This window comes from Microcaecilia unicolor, chromosome 5, assembly GCF_901765095.1.
Source record: "Microcaecilia unicolor chromosome 5, aMicUni1.1, whole genome shotgun sequence".
In the NCBI taxonomy this organism is placed as follows: Eukaryota; Metazoa; Chordata; class Amphibia; order Gymnophiona; family Siphonopidae; genus Microcaecilia; species Microcaecilia unicolor.
Window position 1 is genome coordinate 161,267,161 of NC_044035.1, and position 16,244 is coordinate 161,283,404.

The window sequence follows — 16,244 nt, forward strand, 5'->3', positions numbered from 1 at the left end:
AAATTTCCATTTTTCCAAGTAACTTAAAAGCAAATGTACTATTAATAAAAAACTATTATTGATAAGAGTTACTGCAAGATGATCCCGGTTTTAAATGACATCATTCAGGAAGTGACCATTAAGATCAGTTTTAGTAAAATGGCATTTAGCGAAGAAGATATGGTTGTGATTACTTTTTTCGTAACAAAAAAAGGCATATCCCAGAGGTATTTTGGCAGCTCCATACTCAGCATGTTTAGAACTTTGTTTCAAGATCTACAGAAGAAGCTGGATTCTTCCTCTAGAGATACTTAAATAAGCTCCATTACTCTAACAGGGCACAAGTAGGCTTTATAACTTATTATGGGCCTTGTTAAGGCAATTTTTGGAAACAGAATTGAGTTTGCCATGGCAATGTAGGTGAAAAGTTACAGAATCACAATTTTTGGTTGCTTATTCTTAATTTTCTGAATATTTCTTCTATAGTTGTTTATTCCATCTGAAAATGTAAAAGATCAGTGAAACAATTTTCTTTCCTTTAGGCCCTTCAGACCTGCTAATTTTCTTTCCTTTAAGCCCTCCAGACTGATCCAGTTGCTGACACATGTGTTATGCTCACTTACCTGCAGATGGAGACTGAGAACACAACAACTTTCTGAACCTCTATATTAGCACTGTGCCATTCCTTGGACAGCCAATATGTTAGCACAAAAGCAGAAAGACCACAAACTACCCCTAGCTGTTCCCTCCATCAGAAATGTCAAGGCCTTGCTTGAATGTAATGAACACCCAACAGCAACCAAAGCCCAAAAGGCAAAATCAAGAACTATTTACAACGGCTCTGCAGTAGTGATGAAGTTGTCTGGCCCTCACCCCCCTCCCCAGGGGAAGAAGAACCCCCCCCCCCACACACAGACCCATACACACACATCTATCCACAACTCTGCATGGGTGGGTGATGGACCGGTCTGGAAGGCGTAAAGGAAAGAAAATTAGCAGATAAGCTCTAATTTCTCCTTCGTCAGCACTCCAGACCGGTCCAGCTGCTGATGAATGGGAAATTCCAAAGCAGTAGAAAGTCTAAGGGCAGGAAGCGTGCAATCCCGAAAAATGGACACCCACTCCAGACGTCAAGTCAATAGTGAGCAATGAATGAGTGCACAGAGGACCACACTGCTGCCCTGCAAACATCCAGAGGCGGAATCAGACTGTCATTACCCTTGTGGAATGTGTCTTAAGCAACGGTGGCACTGGACAGCCCTTAAAGATACAGGCCAACACAATCACCTCCTTCAGTCAATAAGCAATAGTTGCTTTAGATGCTGCCGCACCCTTGGTGTGACCTCCGAACAGGACAAATGGTCCAACCGCCAACAATGTATACAATTTCAACAAGTTGGATTGGATTAATTTGATATACCACTTAGTACAATTGTTAAAGTGGTATACAATAAAATGTTTCAAAATACAAATATAACCATGTCACCCCCCCCCCCCCCCAAAAAAAAAAATCTTAGAGACGCTCACTGGCTTCCTATTACTCACAGTATCACCTTTAAAATCCTACTGCTTGTATTCAAGACCCAGAGCTCAGGACCATCTCTTTATCTCTTTCATTACCTCATCCCTTATAGCGCAGCACGTACACTTAGGTCTGCTCAACACAACCAGCTGGTGGTTACTAGTTACTGAGAAATAATCCACAAGCACACTAGACATGCTATTTTTGTGTTCAAGTTCCCAAACTTTAAAACTCCCTCTCCATCCCCCTCTGCCTGCAAATATGTCTCAATACATTTCTGCTATTTCAATCCTGGGAATGATGTTTTGTGGACTCTGAATGTGTTTTTTTTTCTTTATTTGGTTGTTTTGTTTCTTTTGTTTTATTTCTGTTATTTTCAAAGTGCCTGGTATTGAAAAGTGTGAATTGTTATTATTACCAAGATGATGCCTGAATGTACCTGTGAAAGTAAAAGCATGTGTTTTTGTGGCTCTTCACATTTCATAGACTAATAAAAAGTTAAGAAAAATCATAGTACCTAAATTCCATATTAATATAAGTTTGTCTATTTTTGATAAAGCAAATTTTGTGAAATAACTAAGTGTTAGATGAGAGATAGTAGGGTGGGGGCTAAGGAGATGTGGCAGGTTTTTTTTAACCTTTACATTTGGCAAATCTAGGCACATCTTTGGAGGTATGTCTGTTCACTTCTTCCTCAACCCTTCTATCCTCTGTTTCAATCGCCACCAATCAAGTGAATCACCAGGGGCCTATAGGTAGGTATTAAAAAAAAAGGTTTAAATGAATTTATGGAAAAACAGGTCCATTAACAACTACTGGCCAGGTAGCAATGAGGAACTCTGCCAGAAGCTAACAGTGAATTTATCGCCCCATTATAGTCTGTTGGATATTTCCTCCAAGTGACTCAGATTGGTCACTGTCAAAAACAGGATGCTAGATCACTGGTCAGATCCAAAACATTGTCTTAGGTTCTTACCACTTTTGCATTCAAGCTGCCTGATCACTATTATGCATTTCCTGTTTACCGATGGTCTTCCCCCATTTCTATGGCTAGCTGTATCTGTTTACCTCTTTGGGTGCTCCAGGAGGTACCAGACTAGAATCTTGGTTTATGGCTAGCTGTGGTAGAAGAATCTCTGGCTGTGTAGGAAGGTTCATTACTGGAACAGTGATTGGAACTGGAGGCATATGCTGATCTAGCATCTACAGAAGATGAGAAAAATGTTGTAGACATTAAGGTTAGAAACTTTACCAGTAAACTGAGATTTAAAGACTAGGATCAGCATTCAAAAATCCCCCAAGTCAAAATGTCAAGCCTTCACTAAAGCTGGCACTCAAAAAGCCCAACCTCAGAAGACTATTGAAAATCATATTTTATATTACTTTATCAAATGTCAGAACATAAGGCACAGATCACAGAAAAGAAACACCATCTCAAACAAGCTTTTTTTTTTTTACTGCACCTCACAGAAGTGTCCTGATTGAACATAGTAACATAGTAGATGACGGCAGAAAAAGACCTGCACAGTCCATCCAGTCTGCCCAACAAGATAACTCATATGTGCTACTTTTTGTGTATACCCTACTTTGATTTGTACCTGTGCTCTTCAGGGCACAGACCGTATAAGTCTGCCCAGCACTTTCCCCGCCTCCCAACCACCAGCCCCGCCTCCCAACCACCAGCTCTGGCACAGACCGTATAAGTCTGCCCAGCACTATCCCCGCCTCCCAACCACTGGCTCTGGCACAGACTGTATAAGTCTGCCCAGCACTATCCCCGCCTCCCAACCACCAGCCCCGCCATGTCAGGACTATTTCAACAGGAGCACCAATTCAAGGCTGTCCAAAAGTATAAGCTAGGGATTCAACCTGTCTCTTTTTGGCAATGCAAAGCAGTAACCCATTAAACCAAGTTGCTCAGAGCACATATAGTCTCATGTTCAGGGTGAAAATACACCAAAACCTGTTTGACCAAGGAGAGTTATGATCTTTTCTATACCTAAAATGTGTTATCAACTTAGCAATATACTTATATTCTCTGTCTCTGAGCTTCAGGTACTTGAAGCACTTATAGTTAAAACCAAAGGACGGAAAAACAAACTTGAAACCTTTTTCTGCTCTTCTTCCTATCTTTACCGAGACCTTGCTTTGTATAATGTACATGAATCCTGACAATATTCTTTATTGTACCAGCAAAAAGTGACCAAATAAAGTTTCATAACTACTCAGTTAAAATAGACCTTGGTTACAAGGCCAAATATTTTTCATGTTCTATCTTCACGATACATAACCTCCAACAAACCAGCCTGCAGTCTCTGTCAATCAGTTTGTGGACACCACATAGAGAATACCACAGTGGTAGAAGAGCCTCAGCAGACTTCTGGCACAGCACAACACCAGATCAAAACAAGCCTGCATATGGGCTTTCCAAGAAGAAAGGCTATACAGGTCTTTACCTGCCGTCATCTACTATGTTATGTAAAAGGAGTAGCTGCAGCCTGGTGAATCTGAGGTCATATACTGCAAAGAAGAGGTAGGAGAAGCACCAGTAGTAGATACAGCCTGCAAACTAGCAAGCAAAGGTGAGCAAGCATGTGTGCGAGAGCATTCAAAGTGCAAGTGCACGAGAGCAAGAACAAGACATGAACAAAACTACTTGGTGAAATGCAATAAGATCGTAGAAATACAATATAAAAAGAGTGAAAATGGAATAGTACAGCAAATATGTGAGCCCAGAACAGATGAACATGAAGAAAATATATGAACTGATGAACAATTTACTAAACACCCAACATTTACTAACAACAAAAGAACACCAATGGTAAATGAACTTGTGCAATATTTTGAGCAAAAAAAAATAACAAAAATAAGACTAAATCTGGCCTCAACACAGACAACCATCACAGACTTCCTACAAGACCACGAAACCAACACTGATCACACCAAGACAGAAAGAATCTGGACATCCTTCAAAATTCCCACATCCAACTCAATCAAAACACTACTAACAAAATACGCACAAGCTAACTGTCTACTAGATGACTGCCCCAACTATATGATGAAAAAACCCACTGGATTGGTTCAGCAAACACTACTCTGAGCACATACAGTACATGTTCACAAAACGGTCAGTTCGCCTCAGACAAGGGCAACATCATACTCACACCAATCCCTAAAAATGCCACTAATAAAATCAGTGACCCTACAAATTACAGACCAGTGGCCTCAATACCACTACTGATCAAAACGATGGAGGGACTAGTAGCACAACAATTAATGGAATCAATTTGACACGCCAAGCACGTTCAACGTAGACCACACAACATTAATGACCCTACTAGACAACATGGGAATCAGTGGTACAGTGGCAGCATGGATCAATCTATTCTTAAGGACCAAATTATATCTGGTTAAGATTACCAAACAATTTTCCACCTCATGGACCCCTGAAAGTGGGGTACCACAAGGATCCCCAATATTACCCAGACTACTCAACATCATGATGGAACCACTCTAGAAAAAATGGGATTTAACCCATTTATATATGCTTACAATGTCACCATATAAGAGACATCATCACAGAGATATCAGGCAAGATAAAAGAAGGTCTAGACCTAATGGAAAACTGGGCCAAAATCTTCAAACTGAAACTAAACAGAGATAAAACCAAATTCCAAGTACTATCCAGCTCGCACAACACTACCTACCAAAAAATCACAATAGACCAAACGACACACCCTATAGAACAAAACCTAAAAATATTGGGAATTATTCTTGATAGACATTTAACGCTCGAAGATCAGGTCTCATCAGTAACAACAAAGAATTTCCAAATGCTATGGGGGTTATCAGGAGAGGACTGGAGGCTGGGGCTCAGAGGGGAGGGATGTAAAAGTTTATAATGCCGCAGCAGTTGCATTTTTCTTTTAACACCGGGTCCCATTTTACATGCTCTGGTAGTCCCGCTGATGTTTATTAACAGGTCAGTGCAGTAAGTTTCTACCTTGTGCAGTAAATGCAGGGCAGATACTGGGCATGCCCCCTACATTTGTTTTGCACTTAGGTGCAGTGAGTGTAAAAACCTGCCATAGTTTTGTAAGCATACCCCTAGATGACCTGACTCCAGGTAGAAGTGGAATACACTGGTGTCTTCCCAGATTAATTCAGTACACTTGCAATCTACAAACAAAAATGCAGTACAATCAACAGCTTCTTCAGTCTTAGCTTCTTCTACAGAAGTCACTATAATATAATAAAATGTCTGGCTGAAGTTTACTGATCATCCAATCTTAACATCTCCAAGCTGGAGTCATTGTGGGAAAGGGCATAGGACAAATTGCTACAGAAAAGCTCACTACAACTGCTGAAGAAATCTCAATGCAAAATTCATTATAGCGAATGGTGTAGGAGCTCTGAACATTGAGGCACATACTAATCCTATGGAGTAGATATTTAACCATTCACAGAAGAGAGTGTTTATGCCAGTCTGAATGGAAATTCATTATAGAAAATATTGTAGGAGCTTTTGCCACAGGGGAGCTTACTGCCCTTGTGGTTCCCATAAGATTCACTGTAGGGAATGGTGTAATAGATCAAACTTTGGGGGGAAACTTACTGCCCCTGTAGTGCGCCAACATCTTAAAAGAGGAGCAATTTCAGCAATCAGGGGGTCAGAAATTTATAAACAAAATTAATCCCGTAAATCATACTGCGAGTCATTACCTTTTTTTTCTGAAGCACTCCTCTGATGGGTGGGGGTTTGCCCCAAACTTCAGGGGTTCCTGCTGTGTAAGAAAGCAAAGTTATCACAGTAAGAAAAGAGTCAAGAACCAACCAATGTTGGGAACAGCACCTATACCATAAAGATCAACAAATGTGAATCCCTGCACATATATCCAGAATTGTCTGACAACATTTGCTTGTTACGCTACTATCATGTTTCATCACTATCATAGTACCCAAGATCCTTATGTTATACTAAATGTATATTCTCCTATACATTTCCATCATTCATGATGTATTGTATGCCACATTGAGCCTGCAAAGAGGTGGGAAAATGTGGGATACAAATGCAATAAATAAATATCACACATCAAACTATATGCACACAGTGTCGTACTGCAACAGAACAGCAGACAATATGAACTGGGAATGCAGATTATGTATTTCATAAACTAGGTTAGTGCAAACCAGCATTGGAAGACAACACACCCAAACCTCAACAGAAGAGCATGCAGCTTTTTCTGACAAAGGTTAAACTGTGCAAGGAGGACTGTCAAATTCTAGTGAAATTTAGGAGAAAATATTCAGTCTGTGGTGGTCACTATTTCTTTAAATGCTGACACTGCCACCTGAATTAGACCCGGATATTCAGTGCTGGCCCCCATCCAAGCACTAGTACTATATAGAGCACAAAAAAGGAGTCTGCAGATGACGCAGAGAGCAGTCAAAAGAGCAGAATATATGCATCAGTGTTTTAAAATTTTATTCAGCAATGGCATCTCACAATGAAGTGCCTGACATGGACCACATTTCACCCTAGCCAAAGGGCTGCTAAAAACGCTGTAATATAAATAATAGATAAAACTTCAAATAAGAACCAAATCAATAAAAACACAGTTTTAAAAAAAGGTTCTCACAAGATCAATGATTCTACTCTTCTTCTTGGGTTTCTAGAGTTCCTTTCTTTCTAATTGTAATGTTCTTGACAAGCACTTATGCAAAATCATTTTTTAGAAAATTTTGTCTGTCTATAGACTGCTCAAGAAACTCTTTTTTTATTATAAATAATCTGAAACTTGAGATATGAATTACACTGATTCACTCAATTGTAACACTCTATTAAACCATCCTCTGCTCCTTTCCAGAGTATAAAAACAACAACGAACATCTTCCAAATTCTAACCCATTCAATAAAACCATGCTTCAAAAGAAATCTCTCCTCAAACTCAGTAACGTATAAATTAGCTACAGAGGGGGCCATAAAGGCCCATGTTGCAGTTCCCTTGAATTTGCTTACAGAATTTTCTTTCAATTTCAAAATAATTATCCGTGAGGGCAATGTTTGCAAGTTTTACAATAAATTCTGTGGGAATTCTTTTACACTTATCATGTTTATCTAAGGTGTTTCTAACAATTTCTAAAGCTTAATCTTGAGGGATATTTGTATATAGGGATTCAACGCCCACAGTAGCTAGTAAATATCCAGTTTCATAAGGTGTGTCTAAAAGACTGATCACATCTGAGTCCCTAATATAAGGTAAAATTATATATAATACCTGATAATTTTCTTTCCATTAATCATAGCTGATCAATCCATAGACTGGTGGGTTGTGTCCATCTACCAGCAGGTGGAGATAGAGAGCAAAGCTTTTGCCTCCCTATATGTGGTCATGTGCTGCCGGAAACTCCTCAGTATCTCGATATCAAAGCTCCATCCGCAGGACTCAGCACTTAGAGAATTACACCCACAAAGGGACACTCTGCCCAGCTCACCACCGCCGAAACGGGGGAGGGGAATTAACCCAGCTCATACCCACACAAGTGGGGGAGGGGAATCCGTCCAGCTCATCCCCGCGGAGCGGGGGAGGGACACTACCACGCCGATGCTGGGAATCTGGCTTATCCTGCAACCGCGGGAGGAGCTGACTGACCCTAACACCGCCGAAGCGGGAGGGGTACAAAGCTGCCCTACAGCCGCACGAAGCGGGCGAGAGCGCCGGCAGAATTTAGGTCTCAATCCAGCCCCGTAAAACGGAGGGGAGAGGAATGCAGCAGCTCACTGTAACACAAACTCGTCTCAACTCTTGAAGAATCCAATTGAAAAAACTTGAACACGAAGTCCTCCTGAACAGGAACTGAAGACTAAACTTGAACCTGAAATGCAACCAGAATATAAACAGTACAGATATCTGGGAGGGGCTATGGATTGATCAGCTATGATTAATGGAAAGAAAATTATCAGGTATGATACATAATTTTACCTTCCATATCATCATGCTGATCAATCCATAGACTGATGGGATGTACCGAAGCAGTACTCACCCAGGGCGGGACATTGAAATCCCTGACCGCAACACTGAAGCTCCAAACCGGGCCTCCGCCCGAGCAGCCACAGTCAAGCGGTAATGCCTGGAGAAGGTATGGGCCAATGCCCAAGTTGCGCCTTGCAAATCTCTTCCAAGGAGACGGACCCGGCCTCTGCCATCGAGGCCGCCTGAGCTCTAGTGGAGTGAGCCTTCAGCTGGATAGGCGGCACCTTCCCCGCGGCCACATAAGCCGCTGCAATGACTTCCTTGACCCATCTTGCCACTGTAGGCTTAGCAGCCTGCAGACCCTTACGAGGACCTGCAAACAGGACAAACAGATGATCCGACTTCCGGAAATCATTGGTCACTTCCAAGTATCTGATGATGACTCGTCTCACATCTAGATATTTGAGAGCAGAGTATTCCTCTGGGTAGTCCTCCCTACGAAAGGATGGGAGACAGAGCTGCTGATTCACATGGAAGCGAGAAACAATCTTGGGCAGGAAGGAAAGCACTGTGCAAATAGACACTCCTGCCTCAGTGAACTGCAGAAAAGGCTCTCGACATGAGAGCGCCTGGAGCTCGGAAACTCTTCTGGCTGAAGTGATAGCCACCAAAAAGACTGCTTTCAACGTCAGGTCTTTCAGAGATGCCCTCGACAAGGGTTCAAAAGGTGGCTTCTGCAAGGCTCTTAGCACCAGGTTGAGATTCCACGCAGGCACTGAGTGCAGAGGAGGGCGCAGGTGATTAACTCCCTTGAGAAAACGCACCACATCTGGCTGCGAAGCCAGGGAAGCACCCTTCAGGTGGCCCCTGAAGCAAGCCAGAGCTGCTACCTGGACTTTAAGGGAACTGAGCGACAGGCCTTTCTCCAGACCTTCTTGCAGGAACGCCAACACTGAAGAAATTGGAGCAGTGAAGGGAGAAAGTGAGCCTGCTTCACACCACGCTGCAAAGGTACGCCAAACCCTGGCGTAAGCAGTAGAAGTAGAGCGCTTCCTCGCTCTCAGCATAGTGGCGATGACCTTGTCTGAGAAGCCCTTCTTCCTCAGACGCTGCCGCTCAATAGCCAGGCCGTAACACCAAAGGGGGAGGGATCCTCCATCACCACGGGACCCTGATGCAACAGGCCCTGCTCCACTGGCAGTCGCAGAGGGTCGTCCACTGAGAGCCTGATCAAGTCCGCATACCAGGGACGTCTGGGCCAGTCCGGACCCACCAGGCGCGGCACTTGGCAATTGGCCGATGACACCATCAGATCTAGGCTCGGCTGGCCCCAGCGCTTCGTGATGTCCAAGAACGCCTGAGCCGATAACTGCCACTCTCCGGAATCCAAGGTATGGCGACTGAGAAAGTCCGCCTTGACATTCATGACTCCGGCAATGTGGGCCGCTGACAGCTGTTCCAGGTTCGCTTCCGCCCACTGGCATAGATTCATGGCCTCCTTGGCTAGAGGGGCGCTCTTGGTACCTCCCTGGCGGTTGACATAGGCCACAGCCGTGGCATTGTTCGACAGGACCCGTACTGGCTTCAACGCCAGTACCGGGAGGAACTCCAAAAGCGCCAACCGAATGGCTCTGAGTTCCAGGAGGTTGATTGACCACTTTGCCTCTGCAGGAGACCAGAGCCCCTGCGCTGTCCTTCCCAAGCAGTGGGCTCCCCAGCCCGTCAAAGAGGCGTCCGTCGTGACGACAATCCACTCCGGGGTCACAAGAGGCATTCCTGCAGACAACTTGTCTGTCTTCAGCCACCAGCTCAGCGCCTTGCGCACTGCTGGGTCCAAGGGAAGGCGCACAGCATAATCCTCCGACACTGGAGTCCAGCGCTGCAGCAGAGAGTGTTGTAGTGGTCTCATATGAGCCCTGGCCCAAGGCACTACTTCCATCGTGGCCGTCATAGAGCCCAACAGCTGCACATAGTCCCAAGCCCGAAGACGAGAGGCTACTAGGAACTGGTCCACCTGAGCCTGAAGCTTGACAATCCGATTGTCTGGCAGGAACACTCTGCCCACTTGGGTGTCGAAACGAACTCCCAGATACTCCAGGGACTGAGTCGGGCGCAGCTGGCTTTTCTCCCAGTTGATGATCCACCCCAGGGAGCTCAAAAGAGCAATCACAATCACCCGGTCCACAGCTTTGCCGCACTCTGCATAAGAGGGGACTCGGATCAACCAGTCGTCCAGATAAGGATGGACTTGTACTCCCTCCTTTCGCAGGAAGGCCGCGATGACCACCATTACTCTGGAGAAGGTCCGCGGAGCAGTAGCCAACCCGAACAGGAGGGCTCTGAACTGGAAGTGTCGGCCCAGGACTGCAAAACGCAGAAAGCGTTGATGAGGAGGCCAGATGGGAATATGCAAATACGCTTCCTTGATGTCCAAGGATGCCAGGAACTCCACTGCCTTCACTGCCGCTATAACGGAGCGGAGAGTCTCCATGCGAAAGTGCCGAACTTTCAAGGCCCGATTGACCCCTTTGAGGTCGAGGATAGGCCGTACAGAACCTCCTTTCTTTGGTACCACAAAGTAAATGGAGTAACGTCCCTTGCCAAGCTGATTTTCTGGCACCGAAACGACCGCACCCAGGCGGATCAGATTGTCCAAAGTCTGCTGCACTGCCACAGCTTTGACTGGAGACTTGCAGGGAGAGAGTACAAACCCGTCTCTTAAGGGTCGGCAGAACTCTAGCTTGTAGCCATCTCTGATGACTTCCAGCACCCAAGCGTCTGAAGTTACCCTGGTCCACTCGCCCAGAAATGAGGACAGGCGTCCTCCAATCTGCACTGGGCCATGGACCAGGGCCCCGTCATTGGGTACGAGACCCTGGGGGAGGACCGGAGGGTGCACCTCCGGGACGGCGGTCTCTGCGAAAGGAATGCTGCTTGGGGGAGAAGTTCCTTTTGAAGGAAGAGGGGGCAGAGGAGCCCGACTTGCCCGGGCGGTACCGACGGGCTTCCTGAAACCGTCCTCTGGAGTTACCGGGGCGAGCACTGGCCCGAGCCCTGACCTCTGGTAACCTCTTGCCCTTAGACGTGCCGAGATCGGTCACAATTTTGTCCAACTCGACCCCAAAGAGCAGCTTGCCTGTAAAAGGCAACTTAGCCAGGCGGGACTTAGAGGCGTGGTCAGCAGACCAATGCTTCAGCCAAAGCCACCGCCGCGCAGAGACTGTCTGAGCCATACCTTTAGCCGAGGCTCTCAAGACATCATACAGCAAGTCTGCCAAATAAGCCAAGCCCAATTCCAGGGCCGGCCAATCAGCCCTCAAGGAAGGATCCGAGGGGGAAGCCCGCTGCACAATCGTCAGGCACGCCCTGGCCACATAGGAGCCGCAAACTGAGGCCTGCAAACTTAAAGCAGCCGCCTCGAAGGACGACCTTAAGGCCACCTCCAATCTTCTGTCTTGGGCGTCCTTTAGGGCCGTGCCACCTTCCACCGGCAACGCCGTTTTCTTAGTCACCGCAGTGATTAAAGAATCCACAGTAGGCCAAAGAAAGGCCTCCCGTTCACTTTCAGGCAGAGGATAGAGGCGGGACATAGCCCTAGCCACTTTGAGGCTCGCTTCCGGGACATCCCATTGAGCCGAAACATGGCATCATGCACGTGGAAGGTTCTAGGCGGGTGCTTCGTCCCCAGCATAATGGCGGAGCCAACAGGGGCTGAGGGAGAGACGTCCTCTGGAGAGGAAATCTTCAAAATGCTCATGGCCTGCACTAACAGGTTGGGCAAGTCCTCTGAGCGAAAAATCCGCGCTGCAGAGGGGTCATCCGCTCTATCCGAGCAGGAATACGTCTCCTCCAAGGAATCCCCAAAGGACCGTTGGGAGAACCCAGATAAGCTGCCCTCATCTACATCAGAGGAGACAGAGTCCTCTAAGGCCTGGAAATCCACCCGAGGGCGTTTACGTCCGGGGGCCTCAACCCCTTTAGCGGACAAGGGAGCCGGGGCAAGATTCTGCATAAGGAAGGCCTGATGCAGCAGCAAAAGGAACTCGGGGGAGAAACCCCCCAGACTGTGCACTTCAGCAGCCTGGGCCACAGCCCTAGACGCATCCTCAACCGGCGCTCGCAAGAGCGGGGGAGTAACATGCTGCGCATCCAAAATGGCGTCCGGCGCGACACTCCGCGAGGGAGCCGCGCGGGAAGAACGGCGCTTAACTTTGGCCGCTTTTTTGCCGTCGCCCAAATCAAGGGCGGCCATAGAATTAACGTCTCCCACCTCAAGGGCGGCCCAAGAAAAAGTCGTCCGAGCAGAGTGGCCGGCCAAGATGGTGGAGGCGAGCAGCGGGGATGGGCGTTTATGGCAGGAAAAACCGCCGCACCGGAGGAAGAACCGGGACACTGACCGGCCTCCAAACTGACACCCAACAAGGGCGAATCAGACTTTAAGACCCCCGCATCCCCGCTAGAAGCGCACACGCGGTCCGGGGATCGATTCTTTGCGCCCTTGCCCTCCGACGCCATAGGCCACGTGGAGATCGATCGGGGAACCCCCTGCCCGCTACAAAAAGGTAAAAATTACCTGCTTCTCGCTCCGAGCTGTAACGAACTGGTGTCCCAGTGAGTAGCTGCAATAAACGTTGAAATAAACGTTGAAATAAACGCCCTTAAGGACGTCCAAAAATTTTTTTTTTTCCAACGGAGCCAGCGGGAGGGGGGTGAAAAGGAGGAACCTGGCACCACCAGGTTTGCACTTGCTCAAGAAGAGCCCTCAACCGCAGGTACTCAACAAAACCTAAAAATTAGGCTTGGAGACCTAGCCAGAGCTGCTGCTGTGTGTGACCACCACCTGCTGAGATAGAGAACATACTGAGGAGTTTCCGGCAGCACATGACCACATATAGGAAGGCAAAAGCTTTGCTCTCTATCTCCACCTGCTGGTAGATGGACACAACCCACCAGTCTATGGATTGATCAGCATGATGATATAGAAGAAAGAATTTTAGGCACCATGGGTCCCAAAATTTATCACCTAGGGTTGCAAAAATTTATCACCGAACATAGATAGTAGGTAGAAAATAGACCCAGTTCTGGAAACAACTGGTCTTCATGGAGGGAAGATTTAAGACTTATGGATTTGGGGGAGTATATAAATAATTGCTATCTCAGGATGGTCCACTTAAAAAAAGAATCAAATTCTTTGTAATAAACCTTCCTTGTTTTCCAATTTCCAAATTCTCTCCTTAATTCTCTGTGTGGGATCAGATGGGAGAATTTTATAAAACAATTCAGCACCTAATTCACTCTCTTTGATATAATTATTGTTCATAACAGTAGACCTACCTTTATCAGCCTGTTTGATAACAATGTTGGTATCCTTCTGCAAGGATTCATTAGATTTACCTTTCTTAGTAGTACTGTAATACATACTTTTCTTACTTTCTTCGAGCTCCTTGATATCTTTATCACTATGATTTCATATAACATAATGTGTATTACTAGGTAGCATCTCTTTACTATTCTTTTGGACAATAGACATGTCAGTAGTGCCAGTTTTGTTCCTAGGGAAATCAATGATTTTAAGTTTTCTTGTCAGATTAAAAAGATCCACTCTGGTATTAAAGGCATTGTACTTGGGATAGGTGTGAATGTCCTTTTCCAACACTGCAATCTCTTCATTATTCTGAATTCTTTCAGATAAATTAAACATTTTGCCTATATATTGTTGTCCGCTAGGGGTAGATATCTGTTGCTCTAATTTCCTTGTTGTCTATTCTGATTGTACCTTCCATTCTGGTATACTCTCCCCTTCCCTTTCTTATCCCAAATATATTCAATCCTGGTTTCTCTTTGTCTTCCTGAGCTATTCTTTCTGTCCTGGAATCTCTCCTCCGGAGTTTTTCCATTTGAAAAATCTGGTGATTAATATTGCTTCTGAGTGTTGTAGTATACAGAGGCTAATGGGTCAAACACTTCTTCAGAGTCATTCCTACTTCTCTTACTATTCCTCTCATACGTGGGATTATTATTGGATACATCTCTAATGGGTTTGTGTTTTGGTAAATTTGGAACACTTTTTGTAAAACTTACTTGTTTATAATTTCTAACCTTGGACTTTTCTTCTGAATATTGTCATTGAAAGAAGTATTGCACTTAGACCTTTAGAGGGGACGCAGTTAAAATCATGACTCAGGCATAGTATTCCAAAGCTCTTTAGTACAAGCTGGTGCTGACATCTGTTAGGGAAAAACAGCTTAACAGCAGTACTTCAACACACAAATGAGAAATTAGAACTTACCCACTAATTTGCTTTCCTTGAGTCTCTCCAGACCATTCCCGACGAGTGGGTATTATGCACTCCTACCAGCAGAGAGAGACTGAGAATTATTGAGCAGTGCTCCTGTATAAGGGTCTGTGCAACCCTGCCTGCCCAGTATTTCGAATAGCCAAGCAACACACATGTAAATGCAACAAGAACTGAATAAAACAGAACCATAAACAACCATAACCAAAGCTCCCAGAGAAAAACTCCCCAGAAAGACTAGAGCACCAAAAGGATAAACTGGCATCAACCCAAAACCTTTCAGAATACAGAAATACAGCTGCAATCATAGAAGACAAGACCCCTCCCCACTGATCCTAGGTAGGGCTCGGGAATGGTTTGGAGAGACTCAAGGAAAGCAAATTAGCAGGTAAGAGCTAATTTGTCCTTCATCATCTCCTCCAGACCATTCCCGATGAGTGGGAAGTACCAAAGCAGTACTCACCGAGGGTGGGAAAGCCCCCAGAGCAAGACGGACGCACCAAATGATGCATCCTGGCGAGCTTGCACATCCAACCTGTAACACTCGATGAAGGAATGCAGCGAAACCCAAGTCGCTGTCCTGCAGATATCCAACGGAGGAATCAAAGAATGTTCTGCCCAAGAAGAAGCCTGTACGCGTGTAGGAAGTGCCTGCAGAACTGCTGGAACAAGGACGAAATTGCCTCCTGTATATTATCATCATAGCTAAGAGCTTTGATTCAAGGCCTGACTTTGGTTCAGGATCTAAAATGAGAGAAAAGCTTACAGGCCCATGACTCTAACCTGAACTCCAATGTGGCTCAGCTCATGATCTGTTGAGACACCCTGGTGCAAGCAGAAATGAGGAAGGGGCGAGGATGGAAAAACAGAGTAACATGGTGGTCACAGATGTTTTAGTGAAAAATAGAAAGGAAGATGACTTAGTCTTCCAAGAAGAGCTAGTCCATTATTAGCTTTCCAGTAAATACTAACCTCATTATTATAATAGCCAATCATTGTTAACTATAATATTAGCATATATCCAATAAATGGGATTATTGTCAGATTACCTATGTATGACCTGTTATGTTAATGAACATATATAAGTGATTGTATTTCCTTATATTTCCTACTTATTTGGAGACAGACACAGCCAGTACCTTTGTGAAAGCAGGGCTGCTCTCCCATGAGAAACTAATTGTATCTGCATTGGCAAGTAATAATAAAAGAATGTTTTTTCTTATAAGGAATAAATCCTATTGCTTTCTCATACCTACGTAGCCTTGGTTTATTTGTTCCACCTATTAGGGGGTGGCTGGTCCATACTACTCTGGTAGGGGATAAATAAACCTAAACAATTCACTCCTTAATCCACCGCTCAATAGAGGCCTTAGACGCTGCCTCCCCTTTCCGAGGACCCCTGAACAACACCAGAAGGCGGTCAGATTTACGAAAGTTCGCAGTCCGGCTCACATAATGTAGTGCCCGATGAACA

General features: G+C 45.2%; 1 protein-coding gene across 10 annotated transcripts in view; it reads right to left on the bottom strand.

Moving 5' to 3' along the window:
• Nucleotides 1–16,244, bottom strand: part of SEC31B (SEC31 homolog B, COPII coat complex component) — a 277,304-nt gene that overhangs the window by 29,728 nt on the left and 231,332 nt on the right. For 9 of the 10 annotated variants that reach the window (XM_030203516.1, XM_030203517.1, XM_030203520.1 and 6 more), the window contains 2 exons: nucleotides 6,224–6,285; nucleotides 2,570–2,704 (listed from right to left, as the gene is read on the bottom strand). In XM_030203516.1, the coding sequence (XP_030059376.1) occupies nucleotides 2,570–2,704; nucleotides 6,224–6,285 (197 nt within the window). The remainder of the gene's footprint in view (nucleotides 1–2,569; nucleotides 2,705–6,223; nucleotides 6,286–16,244) is intronic. The other variant, XM_030203524.1, reaches the window with a different exon arrangement.